The 24,837-nt window shown below is 37.9% G+C and overlaps 1 protein-coding gene and 2 non-coding genes across 9 annotated transcripts in view; all 3 read left to right on the plus strand.

Moving 5' to 3' along the window:
* Kif2a (kinesin family member 2A) overlaps nt 1-24,837 on the plus strand; it is a 56,797-nt gene that overhangs the window by 13,819 nt on the left and 18,141 nt on the right. For 4 of the 7 annotated variants that reach the window (XM_076551932.1, XM_076551930.1, XM_006995664.4 and 1 more), the window contains exons 2-10: nt 11,327-11,421; nt 11,999-12,115; nt 15,041-15,095; nt 17,056-17,178; nt 17,727-17,827; nt 19,252-19,347; nt 21,494-21,548; nt 21,881-22,043; nt 24,499-24,589. In XM_076551932.1, the coding sequence (XP_076408047.1) occupies nt 11,327-11,421; nt 11,999-12,115; nt 15,041-15,095; nt 17,056-17,178; nt 17,727-17,827; nt 19,252-19,347; nt 21,494-21,548; nt 21,881-22,043; nt 24,499-24,589 (896 nt within the window). The remainder of the gene's footprint in view (nt 1-11,326; nt 11,422-11,998; nt 12,116-15,040; nt 15,096-17,055; nt 17,179-17,726; nt 17,828-19,251; nt 19,348-21,493; nt 21,549-21,880; nt 22,044-24,498; nt 24,590-24,837) is intronic. The other 3 variants (XM_076551933.1, XM_076551931.1, XM_006995667.4) reach the window with 1 other exon arrangement.
* Nucleotides 14,525-14,597, plus strand: LOC121823022 (small nucleolar RNA U2-19). The gene has a single exon (XR_006064317.1). It is a non-coding gene; the product is annotated as a small nucleolar RNA U2-19 (small nucleolar RNA).
* Nucleotides 14,689-14,757, plus strand: LOC121823021 (small nucleolar RNA U2-30). The gene has a single exon (XR_006064316.1). It is a non-coding gene; the product is annotated as a small nucleolar RNA U2-30 (small nucleolar RNA).

Consider the following 24,837-nt stretch of genomic DNA (forward strand, 5'->3'; position numbering starts at 1 on the left):
ATAATCTCTGAAAATTCAGCTGATTCCTTTCTGGCCTTTTCCCTCTCAGGAACAAATCTGTATTTACTGTTAGAGCATAAACAGTTGTTAGGCAGGTAATGAATCAGGATGCAATGTATGACTGACTATTACTGTGTACTTAATATCTTTCATTTCCTAAATAATGCTTTTATGACATCCTCGGTGTTTCTAGTCTTTCTGTTCTAAGATACTATTTAGTAATTTTTTTCTTCAACATTTTCCTATTATATTGATAATGGTAATACATTATTGTATTGAACTTTACTAGCAATGGGTTATCATCATGTTCCCAAAGGGACCTACTTTTTAGAATCATTTGAAGAAGGGAATTTCATCTCTCTCTTTAAAAAAGCCTTGAGACGGACCTCCTTTAGACCAAAAGAGAGAGAGAGAGAAGGAAAAAGAAGAAAAAAATCTAATCAACATAAAATATTTTGCTATGACTTGAAAAGATACACTCAAGTATTTGAATTTATATTCCACATGTAACTAAATATAAACTTGATTAGAATCAATATCACATGTAATATGAGAAACCAGACTTGCTAGTAAGTACTTGTCATCCCAACACTCAGGAGGCTATGGCAGGAAGTTTTCATGCTCAAGCAGCCTTGACTATAGCAAAAAGTAGTAAGGGAAAAGGAAGAAAAAGACATGAGACAGTGTTTAACAAGTCACACGCTACAAAGTGGTGCAGTGTTGAGGTCAGGGGGTTCTAAGGTACTTTATCAGGATTCTTTGTGGTAGAGACTCCACTTCGAAGAATGTTCTTTCAGATAACTGTTTACTAACTGCTGAGTAACATTCCCTCTGGAAACAGGCACTTAAAGTGTTACTCTAATTATTCTTTATCAATAAAATTTAAGGAGTCAGATAATGGGCTAAGAGCCTGAAAGATCAGAGAAGCAGAGAAACCACTAGTCCCCCCTACCTGCTCTGTTCCTTCCTCCAGAGAGCCAGATTCCTCTCTGCCGTGCCTTACTATTTCCTGTTCTATCTGTCCTCAGTCTTCCCAAACCTCTATGGTTAATTTTGGTCAGCTAGTGGCTAACTCCACCCTCTGACTCCAAGCAAGCTTTAGTTGTCAGAACACGATCAAAATATCACACAATAGGCACTTAATCCTAAAATGTAGTTACAGATTTAAAGCTTTATATAATAAAAGTTTCTTCTTTGTTCTGAGAATGGATGTTTATGCATGCTTTTCTCTCTCCTGCCTGAGGCACAGAAGGCAATAATATAACAAGTTTTACTAGCTTAGTTTTAAAAGTCTGTGCAACAAAACACCAAAACTTCAAATTATGTAGTCATATTCTTACTGAAAATTTGAGATTACTCATGGTTTTATTAAGAATAGACAAACTTGCCGGGCGGTGGTGGCGCACGCCTTTAATCCCAGCACTCGGGAGGCTGAGCCAGGCGGATCTCTGTGAGTTCGAGGCCATCCTGGGCTACCAAGTGAGTTCCAGGAAAGGCGCAAAGCTACGCAGAGAAACTCTGTTTCGAAAAACCAAAAAAAAAAAGACAAACTAGAGAAGTTAAAATTTTTTAAATTACATTTTATGTGTATGTGTGTGCGCGCGTGCGTGCGTGAGTAAGCGAGCGTGCATGTGCGCGTGCTGCATGTGTGGAGGTCAGAGGACAATTTGTAGTGTTTCCACTGTGTGGGATGTGGAGCTTGAACTCTGGTTATCACTCTGGTCATCAGCATGTCTTGCTGGTCCAAGAATCTTATATTTAAATTTATTGTAACATAAGGTATATTTTTGTATTTTTTATTATATAGCTGTATATATGTGAATCTCCCATGATTTGTTAAGCATGTGTACAATTTTAAATTATATTTTAAAATTATAAATCATCATTTTATTATTTTAAAATTACCATACCTCAAGTACAACCGCTAGAAGATTTCCAAACTCTTTTCAACGTTATAAACAATTTTATAATTCAAGTTTTATTTTACTAATCATTTATTAAGTTGTACATTTTGAGTGTATTTTGTACAGATTTTATCTTATTTAAATATTAAGGTGATAATAAATGAGAAAAGAGAAAGTTTTTTAGAAACATTTTAAGAATTACTAATAAAATATTGTTCACTTTTGGGGAAGATTTGTCATTTGTATACTGGAGTATGCCCCAACCCTATAATTTGAATAATTACCCACAAAATCATTGAGTTTGTAATCATACATATGTAATAAACAGCTACAACCTCCTTAAAAGCTGCTTGAATCAGAATTGATTTTTTTTCCATGTTTGTCCTTTTTAAAATAAAATACATATAGCTGCCATATAGTAACTTTTCTACCTGTTTTGAATGCTCGTAATGAAATTTTGTCAGTATTCTTGATTGATTTATTTTGGCTCTTGTCTCCTGCATTTGCAAGCAAATTATACTTTACATGCTAGACAAGGTTTGTGCTTGCCTAATTGGTTGCTGGCATTTCTTAGCCTCACAGCTGCTGTGAATTCAGCTGTAAACCAGGAAACATATAATAGAGCCTTGTTCTCAGAGACCAAAAGGCAGTTGTCAACATTCAAAACTTGTTTTTGACAGTATGGTAAGTATATCAACTTTTACAAGTTAAGGATCACTAATACCTGTCTGAAGTAACCATATTGATTTTTTAAGATTAGAAAGCCTTGAAATTCATGTATTTATTTTTACTCACTGAGTCAAAAGTAACTTGAATTGGAGCAGATGCTCTTAACTGTTCATTTGTAGTTTTTTCTTAAGAAATCGTCTGTATTAATATTTACTGACAGATTTTTTGAGGGTTTTTTTTTGTTTGTTTTTTGTTTTTGAGATAGGGTCTTATATATATTCCTGGCTAGCTGAGAGCTTGCTTTGTAGACCACACTTTGCCTTCTGAGTACTGGAAATAAAGGCATGTGCTATAATGCCTGCTCTTATTGGCAGATATTTGAAAGTTGAACTCAAAACTGTTTATTTTTTCTATGACAAAAGAACATTACTGTATCGAGATTTTTAAACAGTTGAACATAAAATGACATTGAAATAAAGGCTGTGATTTCAAAATATTGTATATTTACTTAGCCAATCATATTTTTATAAATTATTTTGGTATTTAAGCTTGTGGGATTTACTTTTCCTTCGAGTTAAATCATGAGCTTGCCGGCCTGCCTTCCTTTTGCCCTATACTTGAGTTTTGGTCTAGGGAGATAATGCTGAGCTGGTACAAGCCCAAGGACCTTCGTTCTAGCCCTACAACTCGTGTAAAACATGAGAGCTAGGCATTGTAGTCTGCACTTGTGATCCTACACTGGGAGAACAGAAACAGGGAGACCCTGAGCCTACTGGCCAGCCAACTAACTACCTTATGAGTTCCAGGCCACTAAGAGACCCTGTCACAAAAGAAGGTGGACAGCTCTTGGGGAATGATATTAGTGGTTAGCCTTTGGCCCTTACAAATGCACACAGTCTTTGAATTCTGACTTTGTAATATTTAATCTGAGAATGATTTAGTTTAGTATATGTGAAAACGTTGTTTCTCAGTAGATACGTATGAAGACCCCATTTTTAGGCAGTTGCATAGGCATGACCCATTGTGAAGGTTAATGAGTTATTATTCCTTAAAAATGGTGTGTATGAAAATGCTGATGGGGAAACTTTACTTTAAATGGGAAAAATATTTAATGTATTAATTATCAAGTCAAACTCTAACCAACTTCAGCAATGTAGCTAATACAGTGAGTTACCTGTATATAAGCTTGGTGCTGTCATGTTTGGTCAGTGAAGGTTTTAGAGTTACTATTGCTGTGGTGAAACACCATGATCAAAAGGAAGTTGGGAAGAAAAGGGCTTGTTTGGCTTACACGTCCACATTGCTGAAGGAAGTAAGGACAGGAACTCAAAACAGGGCAGGATCCCAGAGGCTTACCAGCTTGTTGCACATGACTTGCTCAGCCTGCTTGTTTTTAGAACCCAGGACCTGGGTTCTAAAAAGGATGGCACCACCCACAACGGGCTGGGCCCTCCCCTATCAATTACTAATTAAGAAAATGCACTACATTTCTTAATTGAGATTCCATTCTTTCAGTTAACTCTAGCTAGCTTGTGTCAAGTTGACACAAAACTAGCCTAGCACAAATAAGCAATAAATAGGATCAAATTAGATTTATATGCAATGTTCTTTTCTTCTTATAATTGCTCTCTGTTCATTCCCCATATTTTCTCCAACATTATATTAAATACTTCAGTGCTCATTCAACACTAAGTCAAACGAGGTGGGAAGTAAGTATGTAAGAGGGTTTGAAAATGCATTGAGCACCCATATACCCTGCTAGAAAAAGCTTCCACTTGAATATGATTAAAACATTGTCTTAGCTCATTCTCACTATAACAATACCCAAGACTACAGAATTGATTAAAAAGGGGGTTTATTTAATTCACATTTCTGGAGGCTTGAAAGGCCAAGATTTCGTAGATTGATTGCCCAGATTCTGTTAGGCTGTCATACTACTTCATGCATGGAGGAAAAACAGAAGGGAATGTGGGTACAGGACCACCGAGGAAGCTGAACTTGCTTCATAGTAACCAGTTCCAGTAATAACTAATCTCGGTAAGTGAGAATGTGAGCTCCTGCAGATGGTACTAAATTATTTATTAGCATCCCAGTCCCCTCCTTGGAGCCCAGATGCCTCCCACTAGGCCTCTACCTCTGAATGCTCTTCCTTAAGGAATTAAGCTTCAACATGAGCTTTGGGAGGTGAGAAGATAAGCCATATTCAGGTCATAGCATTCTACACCTGCCTACTCATTATTGCCCCTTATACATACATACAAGCAAAGTCATCCCATCTGAGTAGTCTGAAAGCTTTAACTCCTCCAGCTCAGAGCCAGTTAATTCATAACAAGTTCTCCACTTGCAAGATAAAATGGTGAGGTAAGTCATAAAGGCAGAATTCTCATTGTAAGGGAGATATAGATAAAAAAGCAAGCCCAGAACTCAGCAGGGAAGCCTTTTAAAAGCTCCTAAATAATTATGTAGAAGCCCAGGGTAAGGGCTACCTACCTCCTCAGGCAGCTCTACCTCTAGGTGGAGACACAACTGCTTTCAGTCTCCCGTTGCTTGGGTGTTGGATACTACTGGTATCCCTACTTGTTCTGGGGTCCTAGAATGGATCCCTCTTCCGTAGGTCTAGTAGGTGTTGCCCTCATGCAGACTCTGTAGTAGTCCTGTCCTGCCTGGGCTCTCAAGTAGTGTTTCTTTGTAATTTAGGTAGAAGCGGTCATAGTGCTTACATTCTGCACACCTGCAGAACTTGCACACGAGCCACCATCAAGGATTATGGCTGGACTCTCCAGCGTTGTGGCCTGCACTACACTCGGGTGCTTTAGGCCTTAGCTGGAATCCTGGTTCTGGGGTTGCATGGTGAAGACAGCTCTCAGGACCCTAACCTGAACTTCCTTATGGAAAGGGCGGCAGCCCAGTCCATCTTTGGAATACTTTCTTCTTCTGCATCAGCTAGCTGTGACAGCATACTTGAGATAATGAAGGGAGGGTTTATTTTTTGGTTCACTGTTTCAAAGTTTCAGTCCATGGTCACTGACTTTTGTTGCTTCTGAACCAATGTATAAGACAGGCCATGATGACAGGGAGGGTGAGGGAGGGTGGTGTAGGGCAAAGTGGCTCAACTCAAGGTCAACCAAAGGCAAGGTGGGGCCCAGGTGGAGAAGGTAAGATGAAAAGGTCCCTAGACCAATAGTGTCCCCAACTTCAGGGTGTCGGGAGATTTCATATTCAGACTACAGCACCTGTTGTCCTAATGATGAGCATTTAGCTTCCTTCTTTTTTTGGAGCTAATTTGTTTAGTTCAACAATGCTCTTATGTTTCACATGACTAAGCTGCAAATTTTACATTTCTCTTGCTCTGGAATCAGAATTAACAGTGTGATTATACAGTCCCTTGTGTATTTGGCTTAGAAATTAGTTTGTCACTGTGGTGATGGACACAGTTACATCCGGGTTCTTTCCAATGGATTATAAGGGTGGCATCAGGACTGAATAAAAGAGGGAGCCTGACAAGATGGCTCAGTTGGTAAAGTAGTTGCTGTGTAAGCATGAGAGCCTTGAGGTAATTCCTCAGCACCCCCATAAAAAGCTAGGCATGGTGCTGTATGCTTGTAATCCCAGTTCTGGGGAGGCAGAGACAGGCATATTTCTGGGGCTCTCTGATCTAGCCTAACACATGAGTTTGAGGTCCCAGTGAGACATCTATCTCAAAAACTAGGTAGATGCCTCCTGAGGAGTGAGCTCATTGATAGTTAGCCTTAAAAATGAAAGCACACACACACACACAGGACTGACAACCTGCAAATTACATTGATCAAATTTTTCTCATATACTTTGGTTTAACGTAAATTGCTAGGCTGGACATGGTGGTACACACCTTTAATTCTTTACTTGGGAGGCAGAAGCAGGCAGGATCTCTGTGAGTTCGAGGCCAGTCTGCTCTATAAAGCAAGTTTGAGGACAGCCAGTTTTTAAGACTCATGTAGCTCAGCCTGACCTCTAACTCGGATATATAGCCAAAGACAACCTTGAACCTCTTGATTTCCTGCCATCACCTAACAAGTGTTGGGATCTCAAGTGGGAGCTACCCTGCCCATTTTTTCTCCAGAGTATAGGAAGGAGAAATATGCCTCTAAAAGTAATTTTATAGCCTAAATGAGATGGCTCAGTGGGTAAAGGTGCCTACTGCCAAGCCTCACAATAGAATTTGATCTCTGGGACCTGTATGGTAGAAGCAGAGAACCAACTCCTGTACATTGTCCTCTGATCTCCATATGTGTGTTGTGGTGTGTGTGTATCCATGTACACAAACACAAGTAAAACATAATAATACATTTTTAAATAAAAATAGTTTTGTGAGGCTAGTGTGTAATACCAAATTGTAATTGTCTGTGAGAAAGGAAAATTGTTGACCTGCATCCAAAATAATATTCAGTTCATTTGCAACCAGACTTAACAGTTTGATACTGTTGATTTACTTTTTTGAATGGGAAGGCTGATTTTACAGTTTATACAAGCAAGCAAAAGGCTGAGATTATAAAATAAACTCTTCAGGACAGTGAGGTGGAAAAGACTGCTTCAGAGAAAGCAGAGCCATCGTGACAGTGTACTTGGATTCAGAGGTGAGGAGGTAGACTGAGGCACGTGTGCTCCACCTCTGACAAGTACTGTTGCAGACAGAGGGAGAGAGTGCTGCTCTTCAGCAAATGGTGCTGAGCAAGTCGACTTTCCTAAGGGCAGGGAAGGAAGGTGTGCTACCTTACACAGTAATAACTAAATGCCAAGGGATTCAGGACGTGAATATGAAAGGGTGTGTTACACTTCTGAAGAAAAGAAACTGTCTTAGGTGATCTCAGTCTGGTGAAGAATTGTATAGAAAAAGACATAATTCTAAATAGTTTGTTTTAGAGATGTGTGTTGGTAAAAATGAAGGCCTCAGGTTGCATCCTTAGTACAATTTCTAGTGATCTGGTCAAGTGGCAAAAGCAAATATGACTTCATTTTTCTCGTTTTTCTCTGTTTTATTTCCTCTAGAGTTTAGTGCTAACTGGTGTGTCTGGTGGGACTTTTTTTTACAGTATGCTTTGCCTGCATGTATGTATGTGCATAACTTTCATGCCTGGTGCCTCTGGAGGGTATACCAGAAGAGGGTATTAGCTGCCCTGGAACTGAATGGAGTTAATAAATGGTTATGAACCACCATGTGGGTGCTGGGAATCAAACCCTGGTCTTCTGGAAAAGGAACAGTGGCTTTTAACCACTGAGCCATCTCTCTTGTCCCCATCTCTCTGTTGTATTTTAAGGCTTTTTGCATTGACTGCATTGGCGGTTCCAGTGTCTAGAAACCTGCTGGGTGTTCTTGTATTCTCTCATTGCCAATCTGTACAGGTTGTCTCTAGAGATTCAAGACTTTGAAATTGTGATTTATAGCATATAATACTAGATGTTTTTGCTTTACATTTTTGTCACTCCTAGTTATCAGTTCCTCTAAAAAGTTGGGATGTGGAAATGGATGGCCAACAGTAGGAATATTTTTATTGGTTGATTTTTTTTTTCTTTTGGAATGTACATGTTTTACCCCATTTTCACTTGTGCGCATCATGGTTCTTTTTGGTTGTTTTGTTCTGAGACAAGGTATTGTTATATATACCTCAGACTGACCTGGAACTTGCTATATAGGTCTCAGGATTGTAGCAGTCTTTCTGCTTCTTGATTTTTGAGCGCCACTGTGCCAATCCAGCTGGGGTTCATTCTTCAGGGTGTCTAGTATCCAAACATATTTTCCTGGGGCTCAAATGTTTCCTTTCTTGCTATTGATGGAACACTCAGTTTCTCTCACCTTTCCCAAAGCTGGTTACTGTGATCTTCTTGTCCCAGTGAATGGTTTTGTGAGATTATCGTGCCAGGTCCTTATGCTTAGGCAGCAACTGTTGTTACCTGCTGAGCCCTCTCTCCAGCCTTCTTGTTTGTTTGTTTGTTTTGTTTTTGAAATAAGTTCCTGGCTAGCTTGGAACTCACCATGTAGCTCAGGCTGTTCTCAACCTTGCAGTAATCCTCCTGCCTCAGTTTCTCTAGTGCTGATGTTACAAGCATGCACTACTATACTCAGCTGTAATTTAGTTTTAAACCAGAATCATTTGGTTGATGTGTGAAGAACAAAAAAGGGCAGAATCATTGGAAACGGAGACTAGTTGAGAGAGTATTGCAGTCACACTCCCTCAAATTTAGATCATACACTGACACAAATCTGTCTTTGTCTTTTACCTTTGGCAACTTTGTACATCTGTGCAGTGAATTTTGGTCATTCTCATACGCCCCTCCTACTTTCCTCTCACCCTCTCTACTGTTTAAATCATTCTTCCCAACAGTCTCCACCCGCCTTGTTTCCAATTGTGTGTGTGTGACTCACTGAGTTAATTAGAGGTGTAACAAGACAGATATCTTGTACAAAGCAGTAGAATTAGTGTAAAAAATGATCTGACTACAAAACAGTTTAATAAAAACATTACGATTAATGCTCAGTGTTAGTGATAGAGAAGAATAAAGTCTTGCTGTTGGAAAACTAAATGGAAGGCAGTCTCTTATTATTTGCATGTGAGTGAGCGTTCTCGTTCGTTCTCGTTGTCTCTCCCCCCCCCCCCCTCTCTCTCTCTCTCTCTCTCTCTCTCTCTCTCTCTCTCTCTCTCTCTCTCTCTCTCTCTCATAATGGTTGTTGGATTCCCTGGAGTTGGGATTACAGTTTTGAGCCACCTAGTGTAGGTGCTGCAAGTACTCTTAACTGCTGAGCCTTCTACACCGTTAATTACAATTAATAAAGGAATATCTAAATCCATGCTGTTTGTGGAACTGTCAAAATTAATAGCTTAAATAAAATTAATATATGATGTCATGGAAGTAGCAACTTGTGTGTGTGTGTTAAAAATATATATAATCTCCCACCTTTTAAGAGGTATAGCTGAGGGGCTGGAGAGATGGCTCAGAGGTTAAGAGCACGGGCTGCTCTTCCAGAGGTCCTGAGTTCAATTCCCAGCAACCACATGGTGGCTCACAAGCATCTGTAATGAGATCTGGTACCCTCTTCTGGCCTGCAGGCATACATGCAGACAGAACACTGTATCATGATAAATAAATAAATCTTTTTTTTTAAAAAAAAAAAAAAGAGGTACAGCTGAGAGATCATATGTTTAAGGTTGATGAAATATCCTGTTTCAGTCAGTATATCAATTGCTATTATTTAATACTCTTAAGTATTTGATTATTGGTTGATTGCTTTAGAGATATGGTTTTATGTAGCCCATGCTGAACATGAATTCATTTTGTGTAGTTGAGGATGGCCCTGAACACTTGACTTCTAGCTTCTACCTCCCAAGCGCTGAGATTATAGGTTTGCACTGTTGTGTCCAGCTAAAATTTGAATTTTTTATAAGACTTGTGAAAATGTTTATATGGTGCATATATGTGTGTGATTTTATATATATAGTGATTGACAGTAATTTTATACATAATACTTTAATGCTACTTTTATCTTTAATATAATATTAGCATTATAATCTTTGTAATGTGCAGTTTTTGTTTTAGGTATTTCAAATGTTGTAAATTATCTTAAAGTAAGTTATAGATGTCCTAAGGGTTTCATCTACAAGTGGTGGTGGTGCATGATTTTATCCTAGCACTTGGGAGGCAGGGCAGGTGGATCTCTGAGTTCAAGGTCAGCCTGGTCTACAGAGGGAGTTGAAGGACAGCCAGGGCTACACAGAATCCCTGTCTCAAAAACAAACAGACAAACAAAAAAAGAGGGTTTCATTTAAGGAATACTTGTGAAAATTTCTTGTTCAGCATTTTATTAGGTAACACATAGATGTATGCAATAGTTTCTATACTTGACTAATAATCAAATGGAATGAAGACATGAAATAAGCAATAAATATATGGTGGATACATATATGAGAATCTTAGTCTGATTCTGTGAATTTGTCCCAAGGAAATAAGTGGCAAGTGTATAGTGACATATAGTGATGTTCATGGCTGTTTATAATACTGATATAAAATGTAACCTCAGACCACAATAAATTGCAACAGAGTATTATGTAGTGGTTTAAATGAATAATTAGCCCTACAGTTACTGACTGGTAAGGTCCACAGTCCATTACAAGGGAAGGGAAACAAGTTGAAAGCATTATGTATCATATTCTGCCTTTGATGGCAAGATGACAATTGTCAGAGAAAGGATGTATAGTAGATTTGGGCCGACAGCATGTGTAAGAGGACATTTAGGTTACTCTTCCTCAGTCCTTAGCCTTTGGGGACTCACATTCTTTGCCTCTGTACAAAGATGGTGTCTTTAATTTGCACCATATATGGTCTAAAGTGATTTTCACATACATCATCTTTTTGCTACTATAGTATAACAGTTAATGTTATGATTCTTTTTTTTTTTTTTTGTATACCACAGGGTCAGTTTGGAATCATAGCAAGTTTACTTCCTAATCATTAGACTGTTTGATGGCATAAAATTATAGTCACCTGTTTCATTGACTATTTATCAGACAGACTTTTGTTCTTATCGAATACCCTGAGTTTCTGGACTTGATTTATGAAACTAAGGGACAAAAGTTCTTTTGTGAAAATTCCTTGTAAGAATTGTCAGATCGTACATATACGGATGTGTGTGTATGTGTACCTAAATTATTAGGTTGTAGTTGACCATGTTTAAGAATGCTGTCTTTTATTGCTTTTGAAGTATGTGTTTTATTCCCACTTAGGCCGAATACACCAAGCAATGGTAACATCTTTAAATGAAGATAATGAAAGTGTAACTGTTGAGTGGATAGAAAATGGAGATACAAAAGGCAAAGAGGTATGGTTTCTGGGTTAAATATCAAAATTATGTAATTTTATATGATGTAGATATTCCGTATCATTCCTTTAAGCACTTTCAAATAGGGGCTGGGGAGATGATTCAGCGGTTAAGATGAATGGCTGCTCTTCGAGGGCACCCTGGTTCAATTTCCAGCCCCCAACATGATTGTTCACAGCCATCTCTAATAGTCCCAGAGGATCCAGCACTTTTCTGGTGTCCAGGGGCACCAAACATGCACATGGTACACAGATACTCATGCCGATAAATCCCCTTTACATAAAGAAAAAAAATCACTTTCCAGGGATTTTTAAAAGTTAACCTAAAGAAGGAGAGTCTCTCCTTGTATCAGCTGTTCATTAGCTCAGTGCACAAGATTTGAAAATTACTATTTTTAAGTAGCCATTATATAGTTTTGATGGTCACTTTTTACCAACAGTTCTTAAAACCAAGTGGAAAATATATGTGGATTATTGTTCTAAGCAATGTAACTTGCAAAGTGGTGTCATACTTTAGGTTGAAGTCATTTAAGAGTCATTTGCTCTATATATAACTTTCCATGTTTTTGTTTAAATAGATTGACTTGGAAAGCATCTTTTCGCTTAACCCTGACCTTGTACCCGATGAAGAGATTGAACCCAGTCCAGAAATACCTCCACCTTCATCATCCTCAAAAGTGAACAAAATTGTAAAGGTAAGTGATAAATTAGGGAGGATGTGTGTGCATGTGCATGCACACGTGCTCAAGCTGACTTGAGACTGGTAGAATCTGAAGAGTATGTATGTGTTAAGTATTAAATGGTTTACTTTTTTAAAAAATTCTTTCTACCATCTGTATCCGTGCATATAGATACGTGTCTTCCTGAGGCAGGGTTGTCGAGTTCACAATTCGTGACAGTCTTTAGATCATATCATCATCCCTTGCCTAATTAGGATTTTTCTGAGGACTGGTAGCTTCTCAGGAGAGAGGAGTTAAAATTGTTTTCCTGTCAGAGTTACTGACTGACAGAATACCTGCTTGTTAGGAATAATAAATATTCTGGTAACCTTAGAAAGAGACAAGAAGCGGTGGGGTGGTGTAACTAGCCATGTTGTTGGTGAGGATGCTTCAGGACGACAGTATGCGTCCTCCCTGTAGCCATAGCTCTGCAAACGTGAAAAGCCTTTATCCTTTTAAAGGTAGCTCTTCTTCCGTTCTCTTGAAACTTTTTACTATTGACAAATTCCCTAACAATACAACTCCGTGAAAACCAGACAGTCCTGCTATATTGTTGAACCTGTACCGCTTAGTGTTTGATTCCATGACATCTGTTGGTTTTTCTACCTTGTGCAGATACTGTGTTGATGATATACAGATGAATATGACCTGGCTTGCAGGCCTATAGGAACTCCATATTTTTCAAGGAAAACATGCATAAATGGGCACATGTGTTATAGAGACTTAACCATCCTCAAAATATTTTGCTTTTAAACTACATATATGAACATAAATCAATTTCAGTTAATATAACTTAAGCACTGTTAGAGTCACTGCTTAAAGGTCCTTAATATACACAGACTATTTCCATATTCATCTTCAAAGCCTTAGTAGATTGGCGTAGTTTTATCTACCTCTCCCATTCCCATGTTGAAATGAGGCCCAGTTTTTCTCCTTTGCCTTGGCATCCTACCAACAAGCTCCACACATCTCAGCCTTGATGTGTTGTTAACTATTACTTTCCATTTTTTAAAATACTGATCTCTGGGCCCTACTCTGGGAGATAAAACCACTGTCCAAATAGTACCTAATCTGATTGGAATGTACAGCCAGGATTGAGTATAACTAAATTATTTGCTGTGGGTTTGTTTTTAAATAATTCACTCTTAGTAGCTATTTAAATAGGAGCAGAAGTTGGTTGCCTTAATCTGTGCAGTAGCCAAGCCTTTGAAACCTGTAATGAAACCTTTTTAGGATAACTGGCCATGTTTATTTCATACTACTTTGATAATTTCAGTTTAATAAAGGAATCAATACTGTATTACCTCCTTAGATCAAAAGATGTAATTTACTACAATTCCTCAATCCAAGATCAAAAGTGCTCCAAATCCCAGGTTTTAACATTTTTATTAATTTTTTTTCTTGGTTTGTGTGTGAATGTAGGTGTGTGCATGCCATGCCATTCAGCTGGAGAGCAGAGGACAGCTTTCAGGAGTTGGTTCTCACCCCCCACCTTGTTGAACTGGGGTCTCTTGTTCTGCTGTACTATGTACTCCAAGCTCCTGTCTTGCTGTAGGAGTGTTGGGATTATAGGAGCACACAACCACATCTGGCTATTTTGTGTGGTCGACTCAGGTTAGACTTGTGAAGCAAGTGACTTTACCCACTGAGCCATATTGCCATCCCCCAAATGCAATTTTTTTTGAGAACAAACATCAGACCGCAGGAGAGAAATTCCACGTGAAACCTTATGTGATGAATTTCAGTCAGAATGAAGCAACACCAAAATTATCTTCACAGAGATTTGAGGCCCTTGGGTCAGAGCACTTGAACCAAAGTCATGAAGATTCAAGTCTACCTAACTAGCATACATGTAACCAAAAAAAGCAGATGTGACTGATGCTCTACACAACTGTAACCACAGCTTTGTTGAGGGTAGAGACTGAAGGGTGGTTGAGGCTTTGCTGCCTGTCAGCCCAGTTCGTTTCAGTGAGTAACCCTGTCTCAAGGGAGTAAGAAGGAACATGACAGCAGGTACCAGATGTCCTCCACTGGCTTTTACAACACACACACACACACACACACACACACACACACACACACACACACAGTCTTCAGGCTATGTGTATATATAACGTATATATAAAAGTGAATTTGCATTTAAAATTGAGTCCTATTCCCAGAACATCTGATTTTACACATAAGTGCACATATACAAATATTCCAAGACATGAAAAGATATGAAACATTTCTGGACTCAGGCTTTTCAGATAATAGATACTTAACCTGCACACAGTTTTGGCAAGATAGCATTATAGTGTAGTTACTTAGCCTTGCTTTCCTTCCAATCTCATCTGAAATTGCAGTACCAGTAAAAAGCTTTCGGAGATCTGCTCTGATTGTAGTAGACAGTGATGAAAACCTGAGCATCAAAGGACCTTCCAGTCTGCTTTGATGTATGATCGACATAGTTGGGAGAAGCAAAACTACAGAATTTTCTCCCTTCCCCCACCCCTCCTTTCTCTGTCTCCCTGCCCTCTTGTTGTGTGTGTGTTGATGTGTTTGTTTCTGAAAATGATGAAAAAATTGTACTACTGAACTTTGAAAATGTGAAGATTTCTACACTTGGCCTGAGCTCAGAATTAAGAAAATAATGGCTTCCTAGAGTTTTGTGTAAAACTGAAATGAATAAGATCCTTAAAGCAATATCTTTCTCATTCCTGAGTCTATGTGAGATTTGGAAATATGCCTCCTACAGGAACTTGACTATTGATAAATTAGTAATTTTTTTTATTATTTATAGTTTTTCTCCATTTAATTTTATGTTATTATTGTTTGCTTTCATTTAATTAAAAGAAGCTGGGGGAATGATAGATGTGAGGAATGGAGAGAAAAAAATAAAATGAATATTTTCTTTTGTAGAACCGACGGACTGTGGCATCTATTAAGAATGACCCTCCCCCAAGAGATAATAGAGGTGAAGTAAAACGTTACCCCTTAATTTTGCCTACTGACATTTAGCATGGCCTTGATGTGGTATATCAAAAGTAAATATTACCCTTGGTGTTATCTGTTTAAACCATGGCTGATTTTAAGATTAGTATTCCTGACTTCCTAGTATCCCAATAGCATTAATAATTTCTCTTTAGTTTAAAAAATGTGAGCTTGTCATGGTGAGGCATGCCTGTAACTTGAGCACTCAGAAGGCAGGAAGATCTCTCCAAGTGGAAGCCAATCTATCTAGTCTCTGTAGGGAATTCTAGGCCAACAGGCTACAAAGCAAGACTCAATAAAATAAAGCAAAAAAAATTCAAAAATGTATGTGGTGAATGGAAACTCAACAAAGCATGTAGTTTTTATTCATCTCACTCGGTTTTCAAAACGGAGGACATTAGAGAAAGGAGACACAAGAAAGGAGTCAGATGGCTGATGATGCCACAAGGATGAATTCATTATCATTTTTTTAATTATTTATATTTTGTGCACATTAATTTTTTTTGTCTGCATGTATGTCTGTGAAGGTGTCAGATTCCCTGAAATAGGAATTACAGGCAGTTGTGAGCTGCCATGTGGTTGCTAGGAATTGAACCCAGGTCCTCTGGCCGTCTCTCCAGCCCCATTATCACTGGTTTGGTCATAATTTTCTGACTTAGAGGCTTCCAGAAACTTTAATGGTTAACTTTGGAGTTGGCAAAAGGAAATTTGAATGGGCATAAATTATAGTTGGCTTCAAGTTTCATACATTCTGAGCCAGGACACTGGACGAAAGTAGTTTCTCTTTGCTACTCAGCACTGAGAACTGCTGTACAGTTGTGTGTCTGTGTAAGTGGATGTGGTCCAAGATGGGCCAGGGAAGAGATTAGGAGAGAGTAGAAAGTCCTCTCATTACCACCCTTCTGTCTCTGGAGAACTTAGTTTTCTGAGCCTTGTGCATGGGTGCGTGCATGTTTGAGACAGGGTCTCTGGAGCCCAGGTTTGCCTTAATGTGAAATGGTAGACAGCTGAAAATGATCTTGACCTCCTGACCTAGACTCTCCAGTGCTGGCATCACACATGCACCACCACACCAGCAGAAATCTGTTGGTGTGCGTAGGTTCCTTTGTGCATTTTCATGACATCTACACTGAACCGTAAGGAAGGTTGGAAGGACTTTTCCATTTGTTTTCTATGTATCTGAATCATGGCCATTTTAAAAAAAAAATGAGAATGCCTTTATATTGCACATATAATCTGGGAAATGTCTTTGCATTCTGGAATTGTAAGACATGGGTTTCATGTGCATCTTTTAAAAATAAATGATTATTAAAAGTCAGTTTAGCTATGGTTTTTAGGTGACTAGTTTTGTAGGTTAAATCTGTACATTTTTGTTTGTGTTTTAAGATTTAATTTTCCCATTATTTGCAACTTGCTGTAAAATCCATACAGGCCTCAGACTCAGATCTGCCTGCCTGCCTCTTTCCTGATGCAACTATTACTTTGAATTGTCTTTTAGTCATGTCAATTTACTGAATAGAACTGATCACTTTTAGTAGTTTATACACCATTTATAGGAAAGTTTGACAGATTTTTATAGATTTTTTTTTTGTTTTGTTTTGAAGACGGGGTTTCTCTGTGAAACAGCCTTGCTCTCCTGAAACTAACTGTAGACCAGGCTGGCCTTGAACTCACAGAGATTCACCTGCCTTTGCCTCCTGAGTACTGGAATTAAAGGCGTGTGCCACCACTGCTCAGCAGTTATTGACTTTTTTGAGTAGGGTCTCATTGTTACACGGGCTTGCCTCAAACATGTATTCATCATCCTGCCTCATCCTATCAAGTATTGAGATTATAGGTAAGAGCCATTGTGCCTGGCATATTTATGTATGTGACATTGGTATGTCTTTCTCTTTTACCATGGTTAGCTTTTAATACTGTTCTGAATTAAACTTGTTTTGTAGTGGTTGGTTCAGCACGCGCACGGCCTAGTCAGCTTCCGGAACAGTCATCTTCTGCACAACAGAATGGTAGTGTTTCAGATATATCTCCAGTTCAAGCTGCAAAAAAGGAATTTGGACCTCCTTGTATGTAAATAACGTATCAAGGATTCAGTCATTTTAGGCATACATGTAGTCTCTCTTGGTCATCATTACAAGTTCCTAAGTAGTAAGCAATCTAAGACAAACTTGACTAGATATTTCATTTTGCCAACAAATTTTAATTTGTATTTAGTACTTTTGGATATATATATATATATATATATTGGAGAATAACATTTTGTGTGAGGTTACAAACAATGGTTCAATTGCTTTAATTCTGGCTAGATTTTTTTTTAATGTTTGAGAAAAAAGTTACACCTTGATCCTTTCAATTCAAAGACCTGTGATTCTAAACCAAGAGATGACATGTATCAGTGTGTCTGAGTCATTTCGCTTGACTCATCTGTATAATGTCCTGTTCCTACTGTTGTTAAAGCAGCTCATAAGTCAAGTTCACCTAGGTATAATCGGCATGCTTCATTACTGTGCACTTGTGTATGTGTGCGCTGAATTAGTCATACAATTCCTGTATGTTCAGTGTAATTCTGTAAAAAAGGAAACTGTGCTTCTGCAGCTCATCCTTTCCCTTTTAGCACGTAGGAAATCGAATTGTGTTAAAGAAGTAGAAAAATTGCAAGAAAAACGAGAAAAAAGGAGATTGCAACAGCAAGAACTTAGAGAAAAGAGAGCCCAGGTTTGTAACATAAACTCATTTTTTTTTCTGAGAAAAGGGTGGATTGTATCAGTGAAAATCGTTGATTTTAAAATAAGTTGAAGGAATTTCCAGCTACATAGCAAGTTTGAAACCAGTTTGGACTACTTGAGACCCCGACTCCAGGGAAAAAGAAAGAATACACAGACTACAGTTACTCAGGCTTGGCAGCCACGCCACCTGGTGTCCTCCGGCGGTACTTCATGATGCTCACGTGTCCCAGTGAGGTCTAGAGGCTTGCTTCACATTCTGCTGCCTAGCTGACAAGTTGGAGATCTTTTCTAAAGATGAATAGAAGATAAATTTCATTGACAGTTTTAAAGTCTCTGTTCAGTGTAGTCTGAATGTGAATGAAAAAATCTGACTTGAGTATTAGTGATTTATTATTTGTTGTAGGGAGGTTATTGACCATTGCTAGTCATAATTTAAATAAAACCTTGTCAGTATAGAATTTGAAATAAATTACAGTCAGAATTCAATACCTTGAATTTTTTTTTTAAATTTTTTAAACATGTTGGTTTTCAGCTGCTTGTAGTGGTATACTTATCAGCACCTAGGAGGTAGAGGCAGAAGGGTAAGAGTTCAAGGTCAGCTTGGACCACATGAAAACCTGACTCCAAAAAATAAGCAAACAAATTATGTTTATTTGTGTTTTAAGTTCTGTTGTATTGCTTTTTTTTTTTTTTTTTTAAACATCTTGGTTATCTTAGAGTTAACAAGGAGAGGGAAATGAATGTCGATGAATTTATATTTATTTTCAAGACTATATTTATGTTTAAAAATAGGGCATGTGTATGTAACCAAACAGCATGCTTACACCTGCAGACAAAACTTTTCAAAGCATTCTTTAATGTTTAGAGACTAGAACTGGAATGGACAGAGAAAAAATAAATAGCAGTGCTTTGGGAAGAGCAGCAGTGATGGACAGGGTGGGTAAAGAAGGAGCCTCCTTATGAGTGTGACTGCAGGTACAGCTCCCTCATGGTGACTTGTGCAAAATTGAGGTATTTAGTATTGAAACATTAGATGAAGTAGTTCTGGGAGTTGGGATGTGGAATGCATTTCCCAGTTTCAACCTTCCTAGAGTTTCTTGCCAGTGTTCTAGAGTGCTGTTCCCTTTGCTACATTTCTGACATAAGTAAATGTACTATAGGTGATTTTCTAAGTAGTTAAAGGGTAGTTTTAATGAGGAAACTTTGAAGTGCACAGGACATGGAGATGAGCAGAATTGTGTTATTTATGTGAAAGTGATCCTGAACATACTAACCTGAACTTGGAAATCATATTATAGTTTAGTTTTAGTTTGAGTTTGGTTAACAAATGACAGTATCTGAACTGCAACTTTCAAACTATATGCAACACATACAGTGTAATTATAATAAGTGCCAAATCTTGTTTTCTAATAGGATGTTGATGCTACAAATCCAAATTACGAAATTATGTGTATGATCAGAGACTTCAGAGGAAGCTTGGATTATAGACCCCTAACAACAGCAGATCCTGTAAGATCCTTTGTGAATTACTACTCTGAAGATGTGTTACTATAAAAACATCCATATTGACTAATTGCATATTGTATATACCTTTAAGGCTTTGTCTTTCCTTATGAGGTTCAGTTCCTATATTGTTAGAAAAATCACAGCTCATCTCCTTTTTGTTCATCTTCCATAGTTTTTATATTAGAGGTCCTGCTCGAATAGCTGCTCTTTGCAGGTGAAGCTTCTGTGTCCTCAGAAGGCCACACACTGATAGTGAATAGCATAAGGAGACCTTTACAAAGGCTTTGCTTTCAGTTCCAAGTTTATTTTAACTTTGGTTTGGACTATATATCTCACCACCATTCTAATTTACTGTTAACTGATTTCTTATTTTCAAATACCTGTTACTCTGGCTTTAGCAGTAGTAATGGTTCTTAAGGGCTGCAATAGACCAGAATTCCAGAGCTGAAAAGTATCCTGTAGTTTCATTACCTGCTGCAGAATGAGAATACTTTTCCAAGGAAAAAAGAATACATCTGACCTAACGTATATTTGTGTTAGGCAGTGTGTTACAGGTCCTGATAGATTTGTTATTCATAAGCTTATATTCCCATATATTTTAGGCCTTTCTACACTGCCACTACACCTACTGCATCTGAAATCATGTTTTCATTAAATCAGGCAAATGGTCAAACTCTAAAATAGGTCTGATGATAGGAAATGGTTTATTCTAAGAAAGCATGAATTGAATGTAAGTTTTATCTTTAAAATTGTACATAAGATTTGTCATTAATGGGGCTGTAGAGATGGCTCAGAGGTTAAGAACCATCTGCTCTTCGGGGAAACCCAATTTGGGCTCTCAAGGTTTCCAGTAGCATACATGTCGGCCCATCAACCTGTAGCTCCAGCTCCAGGGGAATCCAGCACTTCCATGCACCTAACTATACAAATTAAATTAAAAATAAGAACTTTTTTTAAAAAAAGAATTGTCATTCATAAAATTGTTATTTTAATCAGAAATGTGAGAATCCTGGTTTTTTGCCTGTTAGTGATCTTTGCCAATAACTATCTACAACCAACATGAAAAGATGCCAATTTGTAGAATAGAAATTTTTACTTTTATTGTATACAACACATATGGAAATGAATGGAAGGTACCTTCTTAACCTAATGCTAAGAATAGTAGTACTTTTCTAAAAACTTTATTTATTAAGTAATGGCTTATCAAAAACAAAGTTTCCACAGTGCTCAGATTTTTTTTTTTTTTTTTTTTTTTTGGTTTTTCGAGAGAGGGTTTCTCTGTGTAGCTTTGTGCCTTTCCTGCATCTCGCTCTGTAGACCAGGATGGCCTTGAACTCACAAAGATCCACCTGCCTCTGCCTCCCAAGTGCTGGGATTAAAGGCGTGCGCCACCACCACCCAGCTCAGATTTTTTTTTTTTGTTTTTTGTTTTTTGTTTTTTGTTTTTCGAGACAGGGTTTCTCTGTGTAGCTTTGCGCCTTTCCTGGAGCTCACTTGGTAGCCCAGGCTGGCCTCGAACTCACAGAGATCCGCCTGCCTCTGCCTCCCGAGTGCTGGGATTAAAGGCATGCGCCACCAACGCCCGGCATCAGCTCAGATTTTTATTAGTAATTGTTTCTGACAACCATTAAAATTTGTTCAATGAAGCCAGGCATGATGGCACATGCCTTTAATCCCAACACTCAGGAGGCAGAGAGGCAGGTGGATCTCAGTGAGTTCTAGAACAGCCAGGGCTGTTACACAGAGAAATCCTGTCTCTGCCAGGCGGTGGTGGTGGTGGTGGTGGTGGTGGTGGTGGTGGTGGTGGTGGTGGTGGTGGTGGTGGTGGTGGTGGTGGTGCACACCTTTAATCCCAGCACTCGGAAGGCAGAGGGATCTTTGTGAGTTTGAGGCCAGTCTGGTCTACAGAGCAAGCAAGATCCAGGAAAGGCACAAAAAAAAAAAAAAAAAAAAAAGACAGAAAGAAAGAAAGAAACCCTGTCTCAAAAACCAAAGGAAAAAAAGACATAAAATAAATAAATTATGCAATGATAATTTGTTTTTTAAAGCTTAACTACTATATTTGTTAAATTTCTAAGAACCATAGTTTACTTTCTATTGTTTTACATAGCACTTATAATCAGTGAAATAATGTGGTTTTTATTCCTAGATTGATGAACATAGGATATGTGTTTGTGTAAGGAAACGACCACTCAATAAAAAAGGTATGATGCTTAATGAGCTTTGTAGAGAGTTGATTTAGAAATCAGGCATGGTAACATAATTCCTGTAATCCCAACATTTGGGAGCCTGAGGAGGAGGATGGACTATCTCAAAAAAGGAATTATTGAGATGGTTTAGGAAAGGTGCCTGCTGCTAGTTCTACATGGTGGAGGGAGAGAACTAACTTAAAATTTTCCTCTGACTTCCACATTTATGCCATGTACACACACAATATTAAAATAATTTTTAAAGACTTTAAATCTTTTTAAAATATTTTCATTAGATCAAATGCTGTGAAAATTACTGAACATTGATTTTTAATTTATTCTTTTAGAAACTCAAATGAAAGATCTCGATGTAATCACAATCCCTAGTAAAGATGTTGTGATGGTACATGAACCCAAACAAAAAGTAGACTTAACAAGGTACTTAGAAAATCAAACATTTCGTTTTGATTATGCCTTTGATGACTCAGCTCCTAATGAAATGGTTTACAGGTAAGTGAATTTGTTTTAGATTAAAATTCTCTTCTTAGACTTATATAAATTCCTTGTGTTCGTAGTACAGCTCTCCAGGGGTGGAGTGTGCTTTCTCATTCTGCAGGGTAACTGAAGAAAATGTAATAAACTCTTACGAGTTTTAACATGTAATCTCTTCAATACTTCAAACAATTAGGTGGGTTTTGTTTTTTTTCCCCCTCGGCATGGTGACACTCAGGAGGCAGAGTCGGGAGGATCTCTGAGTTGGAGGCCGGCCTGATTTGATTTACATAGTGAGCTCCAAGACTACATAGAGAGACACTGTCTTAAAAAATATTTTTATGCTAATTGATAGTTAATTTACACATATCATAGACACACATACCGATAAGTTTCTGAGAGGGATTGGAGAGCTGGTTCAGCAGTGAGAACACCTTCCAGAAGACCTAGGTTAATTTTCCAGTATCCATATGGTGGCTTGCAGCCATCTGTCTCAGGTTATCTGAGATGCACCTCTGTCCTCCACAGTCATACCTGTAGGCAAAACACCCATACACATAAAATAAAAGAAAAAAATTCTGGGAAATACTACCATAAGTAATGGGATGTGGTGCATAGAAAACACGGATTTTTCTATTTTAATCCCTGTACTAATAAATTTGAAATGCCTGTTATGCACTAATCACTAGTTAGTCTTGATCTTTCCTTAGCATGTGTTTACAAATAAAAGTGAAAAGTTCTGTAAATCTGTGTACATTCGTTTAGTTTTTTTTTTATCGTCTTTTAAGTTTGGTGGTTGTTTTAAAAAGTGCATGTAATTCTTAGTTTACATTCAATTTATATAGAAGTGAGACTTACACATATTAAATAAATAAACATCCAAAAATTTTATGTCATGTAGATTTTTGACATTACTTTGTAAACATACCTCTAATACTTGTAAGATTCTTGCAGCATTGCCATTATGTTCCATGTAGATACACTTTTGCATTTATTTGCATGCTGTGTTTTATTTCCCAATTTCACTTCAAAAAATCCCCAGAAAACAGAAAATTAGAGCTAAAACAATCCTACCAAAACAACAACAACAACAAAAAAGCCGGGCGGTGGTGGCGCACGCCTTTAATCCCAACACTTGGGAGGTAGAGACAAGTGGATCTCTGTGAGTTTGAGGCCAGCCTGGGCTACAGAGTGAGTTTCAGGAAAGGCACAAAGCTACACAGAGAAACCCTGTCAAAATAAAAACCAAAGAATCCTAAGAATTGAACATTGGAATATTAAATAGGTATATTATGAGGTGTCTGTTTAAATGGGAATTGTAATCACAACTGGTAATTTGTTTTAGCTTTCTTCAAACACTTCTTTCTTTCCTTCCCATTTCATAAAGTATAAATTTAGTTTTTATAATAGTTTTTGAGTACTGATTCAGGTATAATCTATGATAGATTTAACAAACATTTTGAGCTTCTTTCTTTTTTTTTTTAATTTTAATTGTACCAATGAATTTTATTAATATATTTGAAAAAATAAAAACCAAGCTAATTTTTTGCCATTTTTATATTCTTTTCCCCACATATAAGTCAGTTTTCCATGTTCAACATTTGAAGCAAATTGGAAAGGTGACCAGGCTTGATATAGTTACAAGTTTATGAAGTAACGAAACGAAAAAGAGGATTGTTACTTTGAGCTTTTGACCTTTCTTATCCTATGTAACAGTGGACCATTTTCAAGCTGATTGTGTTACGTACGTGACAAGAAGTGTGTTGTGTGCAAAGACCCAGCTCAGTGGTAGGACCGAGAGAACAAGCTCCACTGTGCTCCCCAAACCCAACCTGGGACCCAGAAAAGTTCAGGGTCATGGTTGATCTGATGCTCATGTGATCCAGTACTGCTTTCTAGATCCTAGCAAAACCGTAACATCTGAGAAACTGCTCTGCAAACTAAAGAGATATACCAAAAGCTGCAGTGTCTGCAGCTGGCAGAGGTCATTGGGAAGGGTCCCCATTTCTCATTACACCTGACACATGTTTCACAGGAACACTGAGTACTTGAACAGATTGAGCTACAAAGTTTTGCCTCACCCATCATGTTCACCTGGTCTCTTGCCAAACAGCTACCACCTTTTCAAGCATCTTGACAAATTATCGGAAGGAAAACATTTCCACAGCCAGAGGAATGCAGAAGTTTGTATAATCCCAAAGCACCGATTTTAACACTGTAGGGATAGATATGGCCCCAAAATGTGTTGATTGTAATGGTTCCTAGTTTTGTTCATGAAATATGTTTGTATTTAAAATTCATGGTACAAAGCAACAGTTCTTTTTTCACCAACCTGATATTTCAATTTTTGAAACTAAACATTTGTTTAAACTCCTGTATTTTGTTAATGAAATACACTTTATATTATTTGTATTGCTTTGGTTACTTGTTTAACACAGATATTTGTGACACACTTTTTCATTTTCCTTTTAAGATTTACTGCTAGACCACTAGTGGAAACAATATTTGAAAGGGGAATGGCTACGTGCTTTGCTTATGGGCAGACTGGAAGTGGAAAAACTCACGTAAGTAATTGCTAAAGTTGTATCCTGCTATGGTGCTACAGTCTCCCTCTTAAGCTTAATTATAAGGCCTAAATTCTTCTGGGTAGAGACCAGAGTACAAACTCGACTCATTCTTCTGATACCATCTACTTTGATTTTTTGAGACAGTTTCTCATTGGCCTGGAACTACCACGTAAACTAGCGTTGCTGTCCAGGAAACCTTAGGCATCTGCTGTCTCCACCTTCCCAACTCTGGGTTATAATCATGT

This window comes from Peromyscus maniculatus, chromosome 15 (genome assembly GCF_049852395.1).
Source record: "Peromyscus maniculatus bairdii isolate BWxNUB_F1_BW_parent chromosome 15, HU_Pman_BW_mat_3.1, whole genome shotgun sequence".
Taxonomy (NCBI): domain Eukaryota; kingdom Metazoa; phylum Chordata; class Mammalia; order Rodentia; family Cricetidae; genus Peromyscus; species Peromyscus maniculatus.